The sequence below is a fragment of the Mytilus trossulus genome, chromosome 14 (genome assembly GCF_036588685.1).
Source record: "Mytilus trossulus isolate FHL-02 chromosome 14, PNRI_Mtr1.1.1.hap1, whole genome shotgun sequence".
Classification (NCBI taxonomy): Eukaryota; Metazoa; Mollusca; class Bivalvia; order Mytilida; family Mytilidae; genus Mytilus; species Mytilus trossulus.
The window spans coordinates 17,592,695-17,615,714 of NC_086386.1; the positions used below are offsets into that span (position 1 = coordinate 17,592,695).

At 30.7% G+C, this 23,020-nt stretch overlaps 1 protein-coding gene across 1 annotated transcript in view; it reads right to left on the reverse strand.

Moving 5' to 3' along the window:
* Nucleotides 1–286: 286 nt before the first annotated feature.
* Nucleotides 287–23,020, reverse strand: part of LOC134695860 (fibrillin-2-like) — a 63,579-nt gene continuing 40,845 nt past the window's right edge. The window contains exons 9-23 of the mRNA XM_063557311.1: nucleotides 18,626–18,754; nucleotides 15,419–15,538; nucleotides 14,440–14,565; nucleotides 11,912–12,067; nucleotides 11,220–11,339; nucleotides 9,221–9,343; nucleotides 7,825–7,944; nucleotides 7,098–7,226; nucleotides 6,631–6,756; nucleotides 4,795–4,917; nucleotides 4,231–4,386; nucleotides 3,407–3,532; nucleotides 2,341–2,463; nucleotides 1,291–1,416; nucleotides 287–671 (exon numbers count right to left, since the gene is read on the reverse strand). Of these exons, the coding sequence (XP_063413381.1) occupies nucleotides 424–671; nucleotides 1,291–1,416; nucleotides 2,341–2,463; nucleotides 3,407–3,532; nucleotides 4,231–4,386; nucleotides 4,795–4,917; nucleotides 6,631–6,756; nucleotides 7,098–7,226; nucleotides 7,825–7,944; nucleotides 9,221–9,343; nucleotides 11,220–11,339; nucleotides 11,912–12,067; nucleotides 14,440–14,565; nucleotides 15,419–15,538; nucleotides 18,626–18,754 (2,051 nt within the window). The 3' untranslated portion in view covers nucleotides 287–423. The remainder of the gene's footprint in view (nucleotides 672–1,290; nucleotides 1,417–2,340; nucleotides 2,464–3,406; nucleotides 3,533–4,230; nucleotides 4,387–4,794; nucleotides 4,918–6,630; nucleotides 6,757–7,097; nucleotides 7,227–7,824; nucleotides 7,945–9,220; nucleotides 9,344–11,219; nucleotides 11,340–11,911; nucleotides 12,068–14,439; nucleotides 14,566–15,418; nucleotides 15,539–18,625; nucleotides 18,755–23,020) is intronic.

Sequence of the window (23,020 nt, forward strand, 5' to 3'; positions counted from 1 at the left end):
CTGAGATAACCCTTTATTTTAGTTGTGGTTTGCAGTTTTTTTTCTATATTGTGGTTTGTACATGTGTTCTATTGGTTGTCTGTTGGCCATTTTCCTTTTTAGTCATTGCGTTGTCAGTTTATTTTCGACTTATGTGTTTTTCCTCTGGTATTTGTCGCCTTTATTTTACCAATGAATTTTGGAAAAATATGAGATCTGAAATATTTTGAAATTTACATTTAAAACTTCAGCTCTTGTTAATTCCTGAAAGAACGATACCTTCAAATACAAATTGCGAACTAACAAGTTGAAATTAGATAACTTTTAAATATTGAATAAAAAAAAACATTTAACAAACTGTGTTTAACATTTGAAACCCCTCGGACCTTGCCTTTTCATAAAAATATTCAGTAAAAGTTTATATATCAGATTAAAAAAAAGTGTTTACACGTGGTCGACAGTCACAGTAAAAGAGCATAAGATTTCAGGATCGCCATCAGAGTTAGTATACAGTGACGTCACCATGACTACTGTTTCGCCAAGAGGAAACTGACTCACACGTTTTATCCATCCAGGATCAACATAAAGATCATTAGAAAAGATATCCGATGGTAACTCAACTTTAACTTCGATAGCTCCATCTTTAACTTTAACCAAAACATCTTCAGGGCACGAAAACTTTGGACGATTTTCTGAAATCATTGATCAAAACAAATGTAAATTCATTCAAAACTGTTCTACGTAAATTAGAAAAAATTTGGTATGTTTTTAAAGAAAAAATACAACCTTTTAAGAATCTGAAGAAAAAATATTGTTTGATGGCAAATTATATATAGCCAACATTGATGACTAAGTGGGTAAGACTAATGCATATCATCTATCTGTCTATTAATCTCCCTTTTCAACTTTTTCAACTTGCCAGTTATCTTTTTTCAAATTTCAAATTTCAAATATTTTATTACACTACTGGCTGTGAACAATATCCCTTAGCGCTTCAACAATGACGATAAGGTAATCAATTGCAAATAAAACCAGGGGATATGATTAACAAAACATATAAATTTATATTCTGTGTTAGGTGCATTTTACAAGGTATTCATACGAGCACATTTGACGGTTACCTGCTTTTATGATCAGCTTTAACAGTGCATCTTTTAATTTTCTAATTAATCTATATCCCTGCAATACAAAAGTGCGTCTGAAACATGAGGTTTATCATATCCTGTATAAATGTAATTTTACGTTATTTGTTGTTTATACCGCACGCATCTCCAATCTTTTTGAATTAATGGTTGTATAAACTATACTAACTTATACAAGTATGACCATCAGGTGCCAGAACATGTCCTTGAGTCAGACATGCACATCTATATGATCCCCAAGTGTTCTCACAATCTTCATCACATGGTTTGCCATCTCCGTAGCATTCGTTTATATCTGGAAACAAAATAACACTCTTGAGGTTTAAATATAAAAGTGTGAATCTATAGTAATGATGTGTATATGTTTTTCTTTTAAAAATACACAAACCTTTAAAACACTAATTTTTGTATTGTGTATAAATTTTACCACATTAATGCAGTGGATATTTGTTTCCAACGGAATAACATAACAATCATATAAAAGAAAATGATGGCTGAAAGTTTCATTGTATTAAGTGTCTTTGATTATGGCGTGATAATACAGATACGATATATTTGGCTGTAGTAGTAATATCCAAAACTCGCAAATCGTTGGTTTCAGAGACCACAGGAAAACAAAATGCTGTATGTGAATATTCGTGCTAAAAAAGAATCAATTCTGCAGCCTTTGTTATTTCGTTTCAAGAAGACAATTTGGTTATATCAATATATTGGTAGTTCATCTTACTTATTACTTAGATATTCTAATTAACCAGTAAATCGTAAATCTGCAAAGGGAGTATTTAAAGTGCAAACTAAATTGTGAGTGATGTACCCAAGCCTTAAAGTAAGCAGTTAAAGGCATGGGACACATAATAAGAAATAATTGGAAAGAGAAATCCATCAGCTTTATTTCAGCTGAAAGTACATAGTATATACAAAAAAATATAATTATAGAAGATAGCAACAGATTAAAACAACTGGAGTAATAGCACTTCACTGAGAACAAACAATCATTTACAGGAAAAATAACTTTTGATATGAAGCAGTATGACAAACACTATTTTTTTTTATCATTCTAAAGCTTGTTTTCTCTTTACTTATAGTATTTGTTTATTATATTCAGCTGAATTTTATAGAGTTAACTCAAATAGGTGTTCAGTACTGTATGATCCGCATTAATAACGGTAAATTTTTATACATGGCTATTGTAATTCTAAAACATTTTATAGTCACCTACCGACACAATATTTTTTATCTGTATACAACTCAAAACCCTTTCTACAAGAACAACTATAAGATCCAATTGAATTCTCACAAAGATCCGCGCAGAAATGATTCTGATATTTACATTCATCTAAATCTAAAATATATAAAATTGAGATACATAATATTTCGACACATATACAGTTGGAAAAGAGTCAATATATATAATCATCACAAGGTATCAATGACTATAAGTGAGTGTTTACAAATGTAAAAGAAACAACTAAAAGTTGAATTCAAACCAGACAAAAAATAATTTATTAATGTGCCATTATTAAAATCATTGCAAGACAGTACCACGTTTGTTTCGGATCAAAAGAAAATATGTGTATACGTGAATGATCCAGAACCAAAACGACATTATTTACACGGAGATCACTGCAAGATCTCATTTAATAAATCAGTAGTGATATGATCACGTTAGTCCATCGTTTGATTCTAAGGTTGATTTAATACTAAATATACAAGAAGCAGCGTTTTAAACAACAGTTTAATTGAAGATTTCAAACAAGCCAATTAAGTGAAAAATAAAAATTTCGAAACTTATAAGCTTGTTAAATAGTATCATCATATGGTTGATACTAGTTATCTTACTACAAAAGGAGATATTTTACGTATCGTACTGCACGGAGTCAGTTTTGAAAATTAATTTACAAATGTATTAGGTTCTCTCTTAAACGCCGTTTACAAGTTTCAATCATACGGTCAAGGATGGTCCACAACACTTTTTATTGAGTTCCACATGAAAATGATACCTCGCTGACACTCAATCATGTATCAAGCAGTTCTATAGATTCATAACACATTTAATATAATGTTGGTTAGAAGACGCTACGGAAAAGATACCTATCTTACATTTTTCTGCTTTGTGAAATTTATACTGAATACATAGTTTAATTGCGAAGAGGTGATTCATGAATGTATTTTTCCATGAAATATTAACCATTTTATTTGTATGATAAAATTTACATTTGTAATACTTTTAATCGATTAAGAATAGAAGAATATTAACTTTAAGTATATTTTTATCTATATCAAACCTGTGCAATTTTTCTTGTTTTTATGTAGGTTGTATCCTCGTTGACAGCTACAATAGGCATAACCTTCCATGTTCTGACACTGCTGCTCACATCCAAAATTGTCTTCTTCTTCACACTCATTCTTGTCTTTAAACAGATATCATTACGTTTAAGACTTTTTTTTTAATTCAAATTCTTACACTCTTTAAATCTATAAATACTCTCAAAGTTAAATTTACCGAGTTAAGCTCTGCATTTCAGCATTTTTTTATGTTATGAATTTAAATATATTCGAAATGAAAAATGCGAAAAACTATACTATTTTTATTTAAATAAATTTACATCAGATATATTCAGCAATGTTTAGATTCTTTGATGTTTGACATTCGACTCTGTGAGTTGTCAATTGGGTGTGGACATAAGCGGACATGTCATTTATAATGATCCATTGAAAAAAGAAGATATGATTTGACACCTTTTGTCCCCTTAATTCGAAAAAAAACAATCGTAGAAACGAGCCAAGACCTTACACGACCATATTTTGCTACAAGAAGTGAATTTATCTTTAATGAGTTATTATGCAAAGATATAAATGTGAGTATATTTTTTTCGTTAGTTTTAGGTTCATATTCAATTTTGCCATAAACAATGGTCTTTGACGTGATTGTAATATCACAACTAACAGCTTCTGTACTTAAAGTGTCCAGATTGTGGCGTTATATAATAACTGATATGATACCTCTTCTAAAATATAGTTTACCTTTACAAGGAATTGCCATGCTGATATTTCCAACGTAACCGTCTATACAATAACTGATATGATACATCTCTTAAATATAGTTTACCTTTACAAGGAATCGCCATGCTGATATTTCCAACGTAACCGTCTATACAGTCACAACCAGCCATTGAGGGCGTTCCTTTACCTGATGTCGTTGACCATATAGGACATCGAATACATGTATCTTTTTCTACATCATGGTAAGAACCAACTGGACAGGCTGCAATACATCAAACCTGACAGTGTTTATATACATCTAATATTTATTATTTTATATTAACTTACTTGTAGCTATTTCTTTTATCATTTAATTAACTCTGCAAAAATAACCACACTATTTCATGTATATCTTTTAAATTTCGTAAAGGTTTATCACACTAATCACTCGAGCTCCTTTCGGGATATTTTACAATATTCTCTGTTTGAATGACCAATTCGTAAATACTGATGTCTAAAAAGTGTTGGTTTAGTAGATATGAATGCCTGAATTGTTTTCGTGTTGTTTTTTTGTGTTGTTACTGATGTTTTATGGTTGTTTTCGTTTCTCAGCATACATTCAAATATGTAGCACAAGCTTTTTTACTATGTGTGTTTTAATGCTGTTTACAAATAAAGAAAAAAAAATAACCTTCACAATTTGTATCACTGGTCTGTATATATCCAGGTGGACAGGAACAATTGTAAGAACTCTCATAATTATTACATATTTGCTGACAATCATTTGTTAGTGGCGATAAACATTCATTGAAATCTGGAAAAAAATGAAATGGACTTAATTGAAAGGTTCTATTCTTAGTTAACCATTTTAGATGAAAATAGAATAACATACATTTATTTCCAAACTAAAATCTAATATACTATATAAGAGCGTTATACTAAAATGAATGCAGTTCAGGGTGCATGGTTTACATATGAAGGTTTGAATTCTCATCTGTAATTGGTACTGGTATAGTAAAGGCAACTCTTTCTCAATGCATGTCACACCAGGGTCATGCTAAGTCTTACCTTTAATTCATGTTTTATATCATGTGTGTATGTTCCGGACCATATAAGTATTTGGACCTTACGCGTATAGTCATGACCATATGGGTATATACTCATATGGTCCGACCATACGCGTATGGTCCGACCGTACGCGTATGGTCGGGGTAATTAACACTCTGGTACAGTTTACTTTAAATACGTCTCAACTCTTCATATGGTATGACTGTTCATTAAAAAGACGCTATTATATAGGTAATTTTATATAATCATAACAAAAAGATTAGCCAAAAAAAAATTAGAAGTTTCAAATAGTTAATTTTATTTACTTGTCAAAACTATAATAAACACATTTTATACCAATTGTCATTACCGATGGTAATTACCGATTTGTTATAACGAGTGAATGGCAATTTGTCGACTTAAAAAAATATTTCAAAAATTTCTTAATGAACTGTTACACAAGAAGTCAAATGAAAAGGATCGTGCACAACAAGGACTAAGTCTAGTAAATGCAAAAAAAGCCTACATGCAAGAATGTAATTAGCGATGAAAACTAACTAGGGTATCAATATTTATATTTTACGTAGTCTTTGAATAATAAAATTAATACATTGTCATGTAACCATCATTGCTTTTTTAGATAGTTTTTGTAATGATACGTTTATAATGTAATTTGAAAAAAAAGCCCGTTAATAACCAAACGAGTATTATACTCATATGGTCCGACCATACGCGTACGGTCGGACCATACGCGTATGGTCGGGCCATATGAGTATACCTATATGGTCATGACCATACGCGTATGGTCCAAATACTCATATGGTTCGGGACATGTATTTTAAAGTTCATTCTATATAACGGCTTTTTTCTAAACAAATCACCAAATTATGAAAATCAACAAAAATGATCTTTTTGACAGTTTTGACAAATTTACAGTATTATATAAGAACATTCCGAAGCATATTATTCAAAATAATGTATAATATCCAAGTTTATTTTTTTGACAAGTGAAACACGACTGATGGCATTTGTAAAATAGGAATTTCTTAACTCTTGACCACACTTTGATTTCAAACTTTGATTTGTGATAGGGTAAATTTTGTTTAGTCTAGAGTTATAAAAATATCGACTTTTCTTTTACGAACGGTTTTGATTGACTCTTTATTTCTTTACTAATTATTTATCATTATTCGTTGAATATCAATTTTCGTAGAATTCCCGGGAACAAGGTAACAACGATTTTAAATGTTCAATAAAATGTTCATAGGACTGTATTCTGATTACAAATGCAAAATTACAAAAAATCTGAACTCTGATGAAATTTCAAAACGGAAAGCCCAAACACAACAAACGAATACATGACAACTGTCATATCACTAACTTGGTAGCCATAGTATATATATCCACGAAAATGCAAGTTTTCCTATATTCACGAAAATTGGAAACCACTTAATAAAAGAATTGACAGTATTCAACATACCTTCACAACCTCTCCCATCTGCAGCAAGGCCATAACCTGTCATCTCACACTTACAATCATACGAACCATGTGTATTAATACAAACATCATCACAGAAATTGACACCTTCTTGACATTCATTTATATCTGTAATTTAAGCTTTGATTTTTAGATAAATAATAGAGCTGTTCCAAAAATAACCGTACATTGTTATAATCAAATGTGGTATGAGTGCCATTGAGACAATTCTCCATCCAAATCACAATTTGTAAAAGTAAATATTGTTCTTTATAGTACGATTTCCAAATAAAATATACTATAGTATCAGTCATTTGTTGTGATTGCATTTTTAAATAATTGTTTGTTACAGTGGCATTTTATTTATTTCTTTAAAAATCTTAAACATTAAAATTTTTAGAATCGAAGAATGACCTTTTTTGGAAAATTACTTTGACGTAAGAATACTATTTCAAGATAAAATTACTCACCAGAACAAGATACACCATCCCATGAGAGCTTTAAACCAGGGCTAGTACATTCACATTTAAAATATCCTTCAAGATTTAAACATTGATCTTCACATTTCATTCCTTGTTCCCTTTCACATTCGTTAATATCTAAATGGTAATGAACATTGATCTTTATAAACGTATTGTTCAAAATATGCTTTTGTATTTCCTTTTATGCAATAATGTCAGCAGTTTATATCGATTTTAGAAATATGAACGGCCAATTGGTACCTTCTGCTTGTTTGTTTTGAAATTTTTGTTTCCATTTTCTCACATTAAAAGAGCTACTTTACTATGTCCAGGACACCACAGTGCAACTTTTCTCTTGTTACTTTTAACTTTTGTTATTCATATACAATAGTTATCAAAAGTACCAGGATTATCATTTAGTACGCCAGACGCGCGTTTCATCTACATAAAACTCATCAGTGACGCTCATATCAACATATTTATAAAGCCAAACAAGTACAAAGTTGAAGAGCATTATGGATCCAAAATTCAAAAAAGTTGTGCCAAATACGGCTAAGGTAATCAATCTATGCCTGGGATAAGAAAATCCTTAGTTTTTCGAAAAATGTGAAGTTTTGTAAACGGGAAAAATAAAACGGAATAAACTGCTTTTCTCAAAATATAACATGATTATAATATAATTATACTATTAATAACATTTTAAATTGAGAGATATTCTGTGAAGAGATTATCTTACCAGTACAACTTGTATTGTCAGAGACTAAATCATATCCTTCATAACAACTACACTGGACACCCCCAATAGTATTGATGCACCGATGTGAACAATTATAGCCTTCAGAACATTCGTCTATGTCTACAATAACAAAAGGAAAGATATGCAATCGCCATTGTTAAAGAACGTTTCACGATCATTCGATAATTATATGTTCTTGTGCCGTGTCATTGTCTATTATGTCATGATCGGCTTGAATATCAGCACATTTATTTTGATGACGAATTCCTTATGATTGATGGTTATAATCATATTCACTCTATAGGCAAATTTCGTAGTAAAAGATATACAGATGTATCAACAACTACAAAAAAAACAACACTTTAGTTAGTGGTCAAATGTACATTTCTTAATATTTGATACCCATTTAAACTCATATGTGTAGCTAATACTGTCCCTCTGATTAGTTTTGACTTGTTTAGTGTGGTGTATTTATAAACTTTAATTGAATATATTAGTGACACAAAAAACACAGATGTATTATATTTGTAATAGCTACAACCATATTCTTCTTTCCGCGATTGCGGAATCGTTAAATGAGAATCACTTTATTTGTATTTGCCATTGACAACATAACAGGTGCCACATATAGAAGATGATCTGTTATCAGTCAACAGAACCGAAATCAACCTCCGGTTTATCGTTGGTTCGTGTGGCTTAGTGTTTTTGAATTATAGATTTTTTACAATGTTGTTTGTGATGTGATTAATTGGGGTTTATTTTGCTGCTATGTTGTCTGTTTGTCTTCGATTAACGGTATTTGATTCACCTTTTTATAACTTCCGTTTTTATTTTGTCACATGTTTGTGTAACAACACATTTGAAGAATTTGTATTGTTCATGCAGGTATATGATGTACTGATCGATTGAACTAGCGAAGACCTCCGGAATCTATATGTCCATCATTATGATATTGACCCAGTGGTAGAATTACCATTTACTGTATAAGTTTTACGTCATCAGATGCGTATTAAAACAATTTTGTCACTTCAGTGTATCTGAAGGTCAACATATATACAAATGTCGAAGATCTGGATAAAAAGCAGGTATAACCGTCATACAGCGAATTGAACACCACAAATCTTGCGAAGGCATCTATATGAAGAAATGCTATATTTCGTTTCATAGTTTTATTCATGCAAATGTCATTACATACCTGCAGATAAATGTTGTTTCTGAAGTGGTAGATCAAACTTCAAACAGCACCTATATCATGGCACCAAATGCCAAAAATAGAGATATCTTTTGAAACTATAAACTAAGAATGTCAATAGTTTGGTCTATAATACCAGACTTAATTAATCGATCAGATTTGCTTTGGACATCAGTAAACTATTGATGCATAAATTTTACTTACCATCACATGTGTAACTATCGTTAGCCATCCTGTATCCCACATCACAAAAGCACTCGTAGTAACCATCAAAATTTCGACATAATCCACCACATATTGTTCCATTTTCTGCACATTCGTTAGTGTCTTGAAACAATAGTACCAATATTTAAAACTTATCATACCAGGATTTTAACATGTTAATGTAAACAGACACAATCATGTTTTTCAAATGTTATAGTATAAACTACTAAAGTAATCAAATGTAAACAAACAAAAAAAGGATTTTTCCATAAAAAAAAAATATGAAGTGTAATAAAAATATTTATTAAAAAATAATCATTCCACAGTGTGAAAATCTTGACTATATGTTTGTCACAACATATAAAATGAAGAAAGGAAGCTAAATATATGAATACTCTTCATGTATTATGACCCTATTATGACTTATTATCATATTAACGTTACTTTATTGAGGCTCGTGCACACAAAAGCTGTTTATACAGAGTTTTGAGGAAGAGCCATGAAAGCGAAGCGGCATACATTTCAATGTCACAATTACGAATCAGTTGACCTATACAATATGTCTCGACTTTCTTTCGACATGATATTGTAGCTTTGATCTATATATACTAGAAAAATCATCAGACTTGTTGTTTTACCCATAGTGCCCTTTTTCCAATTGTGACAGTATGATTAAGCGTATTCGCATGACGAGTGAAGCATGCATAAAAAAACAGGCGCTTATTCTGTCAGAGCATCCGATCTCGTTCTTGAGAGTCCATGAATTCAATTTATTAACTTTTGTGAGTTACCGTTATATATGTCTTCATTCTGTATATTTATGAAATTTGGACATCATTAAACAATTGTAGCAGTAATTTATCTAGGTGTAATGATAAGTCGTTATACTAAGGCTATTTTTTTCTTATTTTTTCTGTAGACTTAGCTTTATTTTTTTATAACCATGCATTGGCAAGCTTGATAACTCGTAATTGTTTGTCAGTAACTAAAGGTACGATGATGTCCCATACGGAACCTTCTGACCTTGTTTGTTTACATTAAAATTTCAATGGCGTAAAAATCACGTGATGTCAATTCGTTATATCCAATCAAATTGCTCTACTGTCAATTAGGGGATTTTTCAGTCTACGGCAATTACGTTATTTCTTTCTGGGATATTGCTTCAAAATATTTTGCAATAGTTCTGGGTTTTATTCAACAGGAAAACTCTTTTTTTGCCATCCCTTTTGACATCAAGGGAATTTTGTATGAATATTTACCTACAGTCATGATGGTCAGAATATCGATCTTTTTATAATGAATAAAAAGAAAATTCTATGAAAAATAAATGTAAATTGTTTTTTATTAACCAACTCCATATGCCTGTTCAAAATTATGGCATGGACATCGTTTTTTCATATAGTTTTCCTTTCATTTTGGTTGGGCTATTTTCGCGGGAAAATCGAGAAAGAGGTAAGGAGGTCATTTTTAAATTCCTAAAAATACGATTTGCTTGACCTGTATTGCCTGCCACAAGATTGATGACGCTGAATGGAATGTACACAAAGCAATGGAGGCCGGAAATGGGTTTTATTGAAGTTCTAGAATGTTTTTAAATATTCGGAAGTTGGGATTGAAACGGGCATTAGAAAATTGGCATTTTTTGGCAATAATTGAGAACAACAATGAAAACTTACCTTTAGAAATGTTTTTTTATTCAAAAGTGCAGGAAAAACGTATTTTGCACTGTTTTTCTACGCCAGAAGTACCGTAGTGACATCAATGCGGAGTTTCCCCGTGTGTTAAGTTCAAACACAAATACCTAACGAACTGACAAGATGAACGATCGTAGACTACGGTAGGATACAATTCAATCTTTCAATAAGATACCCAATTTTTGAACTGTTAATTCATGTTGGGTCTAAAAAGACAAAATTAATATTTTATAAACATGGTCACTTTTTCTACACGAATCATAGAAGCTAATAGCTGCGAATTTATATATGTTGTATATAATTACCTATACAAGCTGAGACATTGTGCACCGAATATCCGTCCGGACAAATGCAGTGGGCACTACCGGCAGTATTAACACATCCATATTCACATACTAATTCGCCAGTAGCACATTCATCTATGTCTGAAAGATGTAAACATGTACATTTGGGTCAAAATATATGATAATATTTACCAGTATTGACGTTTCGATCTATATTTTACTTTATGTATGGTCTTTTGTTATACACATATAATCTTTCAAAGTTAAAACTGCATCAAAACCGCATGACACTTATTTGTTTCTTAATCTTTTGAAATGGACGAGCTCTTCGATTATTTTCTATCACCATCTTAGAAAAGAGATATTCAATCTCAGTTCTTTTATCAAATACAAATTGTATATACTAAATATTTACAAAGATAAAGTTTTGTAAAATTATAAAAATTCCGAATTGCGGAATACTTGACAAATTTTTAATGTAAATTATAGCTCAAAATCCCTCATGTTAGCATACCTAATGGTTTATTGAAGCACTATCTAGTAAGATATAACTTATTCATAATATAAGTATCGATAATATGATTAATATCACAAATATATTTACGAAATCATTGTTAATAAACATACAGATCAGTGTTTTTCATTTCCTTTATTTAAATAACTTTTCCGGAATCCACTCCGTAATCGATTTGATGCTTATATGTTTAACTTACCTTCACAGAGAACATTATCAAGTGGGCTTCCAACAAATCCTTCGTTACATTCACAATCATTGTATGAACTAGAATTGAAACCCTTTGCATGTGAATTTGGGTGACAGGGTACGCAAAGTTTCTTTTCGTCAATCATATATTCTGTTGGCTTGCATGCTGAATACAACAAAACAAAAGTTGCAACCTCTGCATTTGACTCAATCATGATGCAACTAGGAAGTTCATACATTTTAATGAAAATATTATAATATATGTACAACAAGAATTTGTCCCAAGTACACGGATGTCCCATCCGCACAATCATTTTCTATGTTCAGTTGACCGTGAAAATGGGACAAAATCTCTATTTTAGCATCAAAATTAGAAGGATCGTATCAAGTGGAACATGTCGGATTTCAACTTCATCAAAAACTACCTCGACCAAAAACTTTAACCAAAACTTTATCCTGTAATGGGACAGACGGACAAACGACCGGACGAAGGAACGGACGCACAGACCAGAAAACGTTATGCCCATAAATGGGGCTTACAAATTGAATTATGGTAGACAATTTAACAGAAATCTGTGAGTAATTTATAATTGTTTATTGCTGAATTTGTTTTAAGTAAGTTGAATTATAGTAACATTAGTATTTTATTCGATTTCATTTCCAATAAAGACACGTCTATGAATTTTTTATAATAACTTAACAGTAAGATTCACATTTCATTCGATACGAATACATTTTTTTTTATATCTATTTAAAAGCATTTCTGCATATTTACATAACACATGCCAGAGACGTCCCTAATGTAAAAATTCAACATCATTTGTGTCTCTTTGTGCTGGTCATAGATTGTACATGTATTCCTTATATTGTTCCATCCTCATTCTTTTATGTAGGCAACTCGATCTTATGTCCCGTTGTCGATTTTATCTAGCTTAGAAATCAAAAACTAAACTTTGCATATCATGATGTTCGAACATTCAACTCATATAAAGGAACTCTGAAGACCAAAAAAAATGAAAACCAACAATTGTACAACGTGTGTAAAACGTAATTTTGAAATTGTATAAGGAACTGTCCATTTAAAAGTTTTCTCTTGGAGTTCAGTATTTTAGTTATTTTACTTTTTAGTAACAAAAACTGCAAATGAGTAAGTTCATGACGGCTCAAAATTGGCTTAGGTGTTTTTAAATCAGGCCAAAATACTACAAATGTCACATAAAAATAATGGTTTATTACTATTAATAACTTCTTTTTAGCTCATCACAATTAAAATGAACGAAGAAATCACCATCAAGTATTATTTGTGTTGTAGTGTCAGCTTTGTTCAAATTTTTAATAATCATTAACAGTTTTTTAATAATCATTAAGAGTTTTTTAATAATCATTAACAGTTTTTTAACATTTTTTCTTTGACTGCTACCCTTAATGAAGACAGTTTTAGGTCTAAAGATTTGATGTCATTGCAACTTTTAGCTGCAAAAAAAATGATTTCTAGATTGGGACGAACGATTTCCAAACGCTCTTAAAATGCACAGAATGACCTTTTTTCACAAAATTTTCAAAATGGCCTGACTATGAAGCCAATTAAACGAAGAGATATGTTAATCGAACAAAATCATGGCAATTTTGAAATTTTATGATAAATGTTATGTTTTCTATATCAGAACACACCTGACCAAGCCAGGAATATGACTGGTCTGTTTATTTGTTTGATGTGTTTGAACTTTTGATTTTGCCATTTGATTAGGGACTTCCCGTTTTGAATTTTACTCGGAGATCATTATTTTTTGTGATTTTTCTTTATTCTCTTATAATGAACCTGGTCCTTTCTTCATTATGTCTCAAGCTAAAAGGATCCGATAATCATATACTGCATCTTAATTTATGATGTCTATATTGTGGTTCAAATAGAATGCAAATGTTCATAAAAAAAAGTAAGCACCGAAATGAACGTCTGGGTGAGGCTCTGAATGTGGAGCGGGTGGTTGATAATTACAATAAGCAATTTCTGTTTTATTTAGTTATTGTTTCCAACAGTTTCTTTGCCTTATATCTTATCTACTCAATATCCCTTCTCTCCATAATTTTTCCTTCTTTTTCTTTTTTTGGTTTATTAAGACCCATTTTAATTCATTATTTAATGTTTCGATCATATTTTGTATTCAACACGCAGTTAACAAAGATATAGTTAAAATTAGTGTTAGAATTGTGACAATGTTTAAAGAATTAAAGCCACTCTCATTCCCTGTGTTTCAATTGATAACTGATAATATTAGACAGAACTTAACACTAACACAAAGAAAAGTAAAACTATCCAAAAAAGGTAGTTCTTAATATAAATTCTCATTAGTTCAATAGTCTACCCATTCCTTACAAAAACAGATTAACACTTTAATAAAATTAAAAAGTAAAGAGTACAATTACCTTACCAATAGAAATAAAGCGATCGTATAAAGTATAGTTTATGTACTTTCATTGGTTCATACAAAGATAGCATAGCGCAATGAACGTGACAAAGGTCATTTATTATATGCTTACTTGTACAATTCCGCCCATTGCTGTGAATAATGTAACCATACTTTTCACAAACACAGTGGTATGATCCATGAGAGTTAATGCAAATATCCTCACACCCATCAGTGTCTACCTCGCACTCGTTTATATCTACAAAACAATACTTATATTAAAGGCAACAGTAGCATACTGTTATTCATTAGTCATAAATTAACTAAGCGAAAACAAACACGGATCACAAACCAAAACCGAGGGCAATACTGCCAATACATCACATGTAAGAGGAAAACAACAGAATAACAGAAACAGACATATCGGTAACCAATGAATGTAAAATTTTGAAATAACAGTTATCTCTCTTATGTAAGTTAAATTATTTTGAAAATTGTAAAACAGTCTACATTGAAAATTAAGTGAACTGATATAATAAAATTAACGGTACCAATTTTTTTGCACCAGATGCGCATTTCGACAATACATGTCTCTTCAGTGATGCTCGTGGCCAAAATATTTGAAATCCAAAGCTTATATAAAAGATGAAGAGCTATAATCCAAAATATAAATATCTTGAGAAATAAAGAAATGTCAAGATAAAAGCTATTCAAGCGCCTCAATGACTTGTTCAGCGCACGAAGTTTGGAGTTGGTGCAATTTCCATAGTTTTATCTCGGTAAAATATAGGTTTCTTTATTCAAATCGATTTTCGAGATACGAACATCGGAAAAATTATTTATGGATTTGTTTGGTTTTTGTAATATGCAAGTTCCTGGGGGAAACGTCTTAAGTACACATACCTCTTATATCTACTTCTTTCTCGTTTAAATGAGTTATCTAGGTCATACTGACAATACTTTACTGACTCATATTTCTATAGAAAAATATGAATGGTTTGACTAAGCTCGAAAACTGTTATTTCTAAACAATCAATTCCTTTTTCATCAATTGGATTTGAACCCCGGTAAACTACTATTGCATTCATTTATATGGTTTTATAATATCATACCAACGCATGTTCCATTATTATCCTGTAGTCCGGGATGGTTACACACACAGTAGAATGACCCTATGGTATTTACACACTCATCTTCACAGCCTCCATTATTATCTTTACATTCATTTGTATCTGAAAATCATAGAAAAAGTCTTGGATGAATTAAATTGTAAAATCAAAAATCTAAATTTGATGTTTTATGCTTCTTTGTTAACTTTGATTTTATTTTTTATAGAGATTAAGATAAGAACACAATTTTAAATGCTGTTCCCCTTTTTGACATATTCACCTGCTGTGTCAGTTTGTTTTGTACATGCATCGTTGTCTATATAATGGAATTTGATGCGACTGTCATACAAGTGAGAGGTTTATCTAGCATTAAAACCAGGTTCGATCCACCATTTTCTACATAAGAAATTGCCTGTACCATTTCAGGAATATAACAGTTGTTATCCATTTGTTTGATGTGATTGAGCTTTAGAATTTGCCATTTGATTAGGGACTTTCCTTTTTGAATTTTCCTCGGAGTTCAATATTTTGTGATTTTACTTTCTATGAAATGGATAACAGAGAGCATTACTATTCCATGTTAGTAAGACATTTGCGTTAGTGTATAAATACAACCTAGGTAGCGTTAAGTTATATAGGGAATATAAACAAAAAAATGGCAGATTAGTTTTATGCTTTGAATTGTTCTTTATAAGAAATATAATTACACTATTATGGACCAATGCTTTTTTATATGTACGTGCAATGAAGACTTCCCATATTTCGTAAGAACTATATATAAACGGGAAAAAGTCTTATCACATTACAAGCAGGAAAATATTATGTAAGATTTTTAAATAAAAAAAAAGACGAATAAAACTATTTTCAGATGATAAATTGTAAGTTTTTAGTTGATTGAAAATTCAGAATTGATGTCATGCCTTTGTCAGACAGTTTGACACCTTTAAATTTTTGAATACTCTATCAACTTGTCAGTAGCGTTCCAGGAAATTTAGTTTGTCGTTTGTTTATTGTTTAACACCTCAATTTATATAGTTTGTTATTGATTCTTATTTGGCTGGTGTCTCATAGATACATATGTTTAAAGATTTACAATTGCTCATAAGAAGACGTTTGTCAAATTATATTTATTAAATTTATACTTTAAAAGTTTATCAATGACATGGCTTTGAAGAAAACAACAGTTGTCAGAATTAAAACACTGAGTTATATAAAAAAAAATCATTGGCAAGTGGCCCACATATCGCTCCTTTTGAAATATCTCACGGTGATATCGTTCTGCGAACACACAATTCGTTTCTGTAATTATCTTTATTTCAGGCAAGTTAGACACGAGAGGTTTTGCATGTTTAGCAGGATCTGCTAACCTTTCCCGGTCACAGGAGATCACCCCTGTTTTGTTATCGATTATTTAGTATTGAGTTTAATATGTTGAATCAATTAAACTGAAAACTGTGTTACCTTAAATTTAGGACAATTACATACATTTCGTATTCTTACTTTTATAGATTAAACAACTATACACCAGAGGTCAAATGACGAAAAAAACGAACATGACAGACATTGAATCAACAACATCTGAGAAAGTCGTGTTCCAAGTCATGAATATGGTAGTTGTCTTTCTCTTGTTCCGTTGATTTATAGTGTGAGATTTTCTCAGATTTTATGAACTTTCCTTTTTGAATTTAGCTTGGACTTTGGTATTGTTGTTATAATTTTTCGTAGGATCCAGACGTGGTAAAACGTGATAATGCAAAGTCTGTATTATGAGTAGATATTTTTTTTGGACATCTACTAGTCCAAGAAACAAAAGGGAGGTTGATATTATTTCTTTTCAAACATTCCGCATATTTTTGTGTAAATGCTTAGCTTTTTATCTTAATTGTAACAAGTGCCCGTTTAAACTCAATGACTAGTCAGTAGAGATTAGGAAACATTTCGTACTAATTAAACAAGAAATATCCATTCTAAGGTTCGGTAACGTGATCTAACATAATTTAACTTCCTCAAATTAATATCAAAGAATTGATAACCTGTTGGTTTATGTCGACTCTATTGATTAGAACCCATAAAGATTCAATCTAGGTATTTATTCTTGAGCGTTCACATTGAACAAAACAATCACTTCCGTAAACTTCGGCTCAATATCAAAAACTGATCGTATGCCAGAGGGTCACGAGAGATATGAATACATGATATATGTTTTTTTTAAAGTACTAATTATCATTGCAAAATCGTTAATTAGAGGAAGTTACTTACCAATGCATTGTTTGCTTGGTTTGTGAAACCTATAGCCCATATTACATTCGCAATAAAAAGTTACTTACCAATGCATTGTTTGCTTGGTTTGTGAAACCTATAGCCCATATTACATTTACAATAAAAAGTTACTTACAAATGCATTATTGCCTGGATTTATGAAACCTATAGCCCATATTACATTCAAAATAAAAAGTTACTTACAAAAGCATTATTTGCTGGGTTTGTGAAGCCTATAGCCCAAATTACATTCAAAATAAAAAGTTACTTACAAATGCATTATTTGCTTGGTTTGTGAAACCTATAGCCCATATAGCATTCAAAATAAAAAGTTACTCAACAATGCATTATTTGCTGCGTTTTTGAAACCTATAGCCTATATGACACTCACAATAAAAAGTTACATACCAATACATTGTTTGCTGGGTTTGTGAAACCTATAGCCCATATTACAATCACAACAAATAGTTACTTACCAATGCATTGTTTGCTGGGTTTGTGAAACCTATAGCCCATATTACATTCACAATAAAAAGTTACTTACAAATGCATTGGTTGCTGGGTTTGTGAAACCTATAGCCCATATTACATTTACATTAAAAAGTTACTTACAAATGCATTATTGCCTGGATTTGTGAAACCTATAGCCCATATTACATTCAAAATAAAAAGTTACTTACAAATGCATTATTTGCTTGGTTTGTGAAGCCTATAGCCCATATTACATTCACAACAAAAAAATACTTACCTATGCATTGTTTGCTGGGTTTGTGAAACCTATAGCCCATATAACATTCAAAATAAAAAGTTACTCAACAATGCATTATTTGCTGCGTTTTTGAAACCTATAGCCTATATTACACTCACAATAAAAAGTTACATACCAATACATTGTTTGCTGGGTTTGTGAAACTATAGCCCATATTACAGTCGCAATAAAAAGTTACATACCAATGCATTGTTTGCTGGGTTTGTGAAACCTATAGCCCATATTACATTCACAATAAAAAGAACCAGGAATGTTAACACAGTGACCATTATGACAGATTTTCTTTCCATATCGTTGACATTCATCTCTATCTGTAATTAAAAAAAACACAATTAGAACATACGCTTACTCTTTTTATTTTGGTGGTGTTTGTGTTGCTTTGTCTTTAGTATTCTGTTTTGTGTTTTGTGTAATTTTGTTTGTCTGTTGGTTTTGTTTTCTTTTTTAGCAATGTTGTCGTCAGTTTATTTTCGACGAATGAGTTTCAATGCCTTTTTGTATTTTAACTCTCAATTTTCTAGATAAAGAACCCTGTATGAAATGTGACTGTCACAGTTATAGTAAATAAAAATCTGTATTCGAGTATATATCATATGTGTAGGAAATGTGGCTGTCAAAATTGTAGTAAATAAAGATCTGTATTCGAGTATATATCAACATTACTTTTGAATTGACGAAACTAAAAATACTGTATGGGAACTCTGCAGAGTGATACTTTGGTAAGATAAAGATTATACAAGCGCTTCATTTTAGATACCTTATTCGTTATATAGCTCCTACCCTTCCATATATTCATAATTCCCTAGTTTTTAAATGTTTGAATTATGGGATTACTGATGAAAGAAAATGTTTTAAAAATGGATTAAAAAATTAAAGACAGTTTATCCTCTCGGGCTTAATGATAATATCATGGGAATATGTAATATATCAAGAACCTATTGATGACCTTCTGCTGTTGTTTTTTCTATGGTCGGGTTGTTGTCTCTTTGATACATTCTCCATTTCCATTCTCAATTTTATACTGTTTTTTTTTTTCTTTCTTAATTTAATAGCACTAGGTCGATATCACTGCGTCTGGACTGTTAAGGGTTTTGTTTCATAGCAGATAGTGAAATGATAATAGTTTTAATAAAAAGCAGACATTATGCTACCTTTCTTAATTGGTAAGGTATTGCATGCGAAAATTTCCTGGAACCAGTAGTATTTTTTATACCACGTCCCCTGTTCTCAAGAATCTAATAGCAGATGGATGCTGCAGAAAGTGAAAAGAAAAAAAACTTTTTTATTAATGAGATATATGATTTTCTGAAACAAATTATCATGTACTCTTTCAAGTTTAAACAAGTCCCAATTTTAACTTTTCGTGTAGTTTGCACAAAGGTATACCGAAAGATAAATTCACATTATAGTCTTTTTTTAGAAATTTATGCGTCAAAAAGTTTTCACTTTCACAAAAAAGGTGGTTTTTCTGATCTCAATTTCAAAACATGTGATTGACTTCCCAGTTTGAAAAAGGTCAATTTTACTCCGATAACATATGACAGTGAAGTGCACTTCCCATTCTTAATGAAAAAAGAATGCAAATTCATAGTTATGAGGAAGAATAAACTTATGATGATCTAATTTTAAATAGTATCCATTGTATTTTTAAATCCAGACTAAAGTATCGTTCCAAAGTTAGAATGACTAACAAAGAAACGCCTGAATTCTCCAGGAAGAGTCCACTTGGAGATAATATGAAATTGATCATATCAGCTTGGTGTCTGTCTATGCATCAAGTCTTATTATGTAACAAGGAAAATAGGAACAATGCATTGGGATTTTTAAGAAGGAAATTGGTTAATAAATAGTTGAAACAAAGATTGTAAAATTCTATTTTAATTTCTCTCTGTCGCGTGTCTCTTCCTTTCTGACAAACAAGTAGGAGGTGTTACATTTAAATATCATTTCTCTAAGGTTATAAGCAGATTTAGACCAGAAGACAAAATAATTCGAATGTCCTTGATGATGACCTTAGCTAAATAATATACGCTTAAACATTAGTCTTTTCGGTTATCGTTACTGATTGATCAATATTGAAATCAATATTTTGGACATAGCTCTGATAAAGGCATTCAGTAGTGTTTTTTTTTATTATTATTAAAAATGCAACTAAGAATAGAATTTTAAAATATATCCGAAAAGTCGAAAAGGAATTGTGGGCGACAAAATCAATGCTTATAGTACTTGTGGTACTTATAAGTTACTTTGAAGTCTCCCATTACTCACTTTAAGATATATTTATATGTATCATGTATATTGTCATCTTCAAACATTTATGGTTAACGAACGTTACGCCATTTGAAGTGCCCTTAAATGCAAGTTCTACTTTATTTCTTGAAAAGGTCACAATAAAAAGGTGTGGTATGAGTTCCAATGAGACAACTCTCCATCAAAGTCAAAATGTATAAAAAGTTAACAATTATAAGTATAAGGCCTTCAACACAGACATGAACAAGAACTAATACAAACATGCACAACAAAAGAAAAAAAAAACATTCACTTTTACAATATAATAGAAACAGCTATTAACAATTTAAAGATAATTTTGTTTAGAGTTATGAAAATAGAAGATAGTGGAAGACAAATTAATGTGACTTTAGTAAAAAAATATACAAATCATACTGATTTCAGAAAATTTGATGACTATAGTGATTTTTTATTTTCTTTAGTACAATAAAAGAACTTATACACATTGAATAAAGCCTAGTTAAATTGTAAATTTTAATTGTTAAATTGTAAATTTTAATTGTTAAATTGTAAATTTTAATTGTTAAATTGTAAATTTTAATTGTTAAATTGTAAATTTAATTAAAAAAATACTTAACAAAATAATGTGTAAATAAACTCATCATAGATACCAGGACTAAATTTAGTATATACGCCAGACGCGCGTTTCGTCTACAAAAGACTCAACAGTGACGCTCGAATCCAAAAATATTAAAAAAGCCAAATAAAGTACGAAGTTTAAGAGCATTGAGGACCAAAATTCCTAAAAGTTCTGCCAAATCCAGCTAAGGTAATCTATGCCTGAGGTAGAAAAGCCTTAGTATTTTAAAAATTCTAAATTTTGTAAACATATAATTTATAAATATAACCATATCAATGTCAATTCATGTCAGCACAAAAAGTGCTGACTACTGGGCTGGTGATACCGTCGGGGAAATAAATCTCCACCAGCAGTGGCATCGACCCAGTCATCTTATGAAACGTTTATAGGTACAATTTTAAGAATTGTAAGTCCGTTTTGTACAGAGAAGAATATTGTATGTTTTTTTCAAAGAAAATTGCAATAAATGAATCTTCTACAGTTTTATTTTTTATCCGACCTGTCCAAAGGAAAAAAAATCTGTTTATTGGTCGAATCAAAATAAAACAATCAAATCTTTACATTTTCAGTGAGTAAAAATGGTTTTGTAAGTTTGCGTCTTGAAGTTAACCAAAATAAAAAAAAAATAGACGAAAAGATATAACCAAATTTGTCGTCCCTAAATACTGATTTTGATTTTTATAACATTACAATCTTCGTTTTTCATATAAGAAAATGAAATTAAAAAAAGTGTGAAAAATGTTCACTTTGTATACATGCAGAACATGCGTGTTCATAATATGTATGTGATTAAGGCAACACGAGCACTTGTAGAGACTAGAGACGGGATGACAAGTTTTGCACAAAAAATGTTCTATAGTTATATTTGATAGTTGTTTTTTTGCAGGTGGATTCATTCATTTCCTGCGTTGGTGAGTAATAGTACTAATAAATGGAAACAAATGATATATTTAAGGATGTAGCTTATTTGTTCAATTAGTTTATACTTATTATCCATTTTAATTGATAATTAGTCTTTTCCTCCAAACCGTGGGAAAATAGTTTTTTTGTCTTTGATATTTTTTTACATTTGATGTTGACTCCATGTGAAAAAAAATATTGGAATTTTATTTAACAAGGATAATATTTTGGGATTACGTGCCGGAAAACAAAATCGTAATTGCGGTGTAGTCTACGTCCACTCATTGTATTCAAATAAGTTATAAAATATTAATACCAGCTTTAAGAAAGTAGACGACCACAAATGAGTAGTGAAACATAATATCATTCAGACGATAATGTGCAAAATCAAAACACTTGAAAATAAAATAGAGGCAATAAAGAACCTGAGTCTCTTACTTTGAACTAAGTGAATCTTCAACAATTGCTACTTTATAATATTTTAGACTTTAATATAAAGCATAACTTCATTGTTTATTTTGTATAACTGATATTTTTCTTCAAAACACATTGATTAGTAAACAAATCATCCAAGGACAATTACTTATTTAAGGTAAACTAAAACTTGGCAATGCTGACTCTTTAATTATCGTCTTTAACTGATCGTTTTGGTGTTTCCCGTTTCTCTCTATCTTCTGTTTTCCCTCTCTATCTTTTGTACAAATAACATGTTGAAGACATTGCCTTTGACGGTCAAAAACTCCTACTACGAGTCAACTGATACTTAACGTAAAGTTTTCCCTTTTTATAAATCTTTTCCTCATTTTTA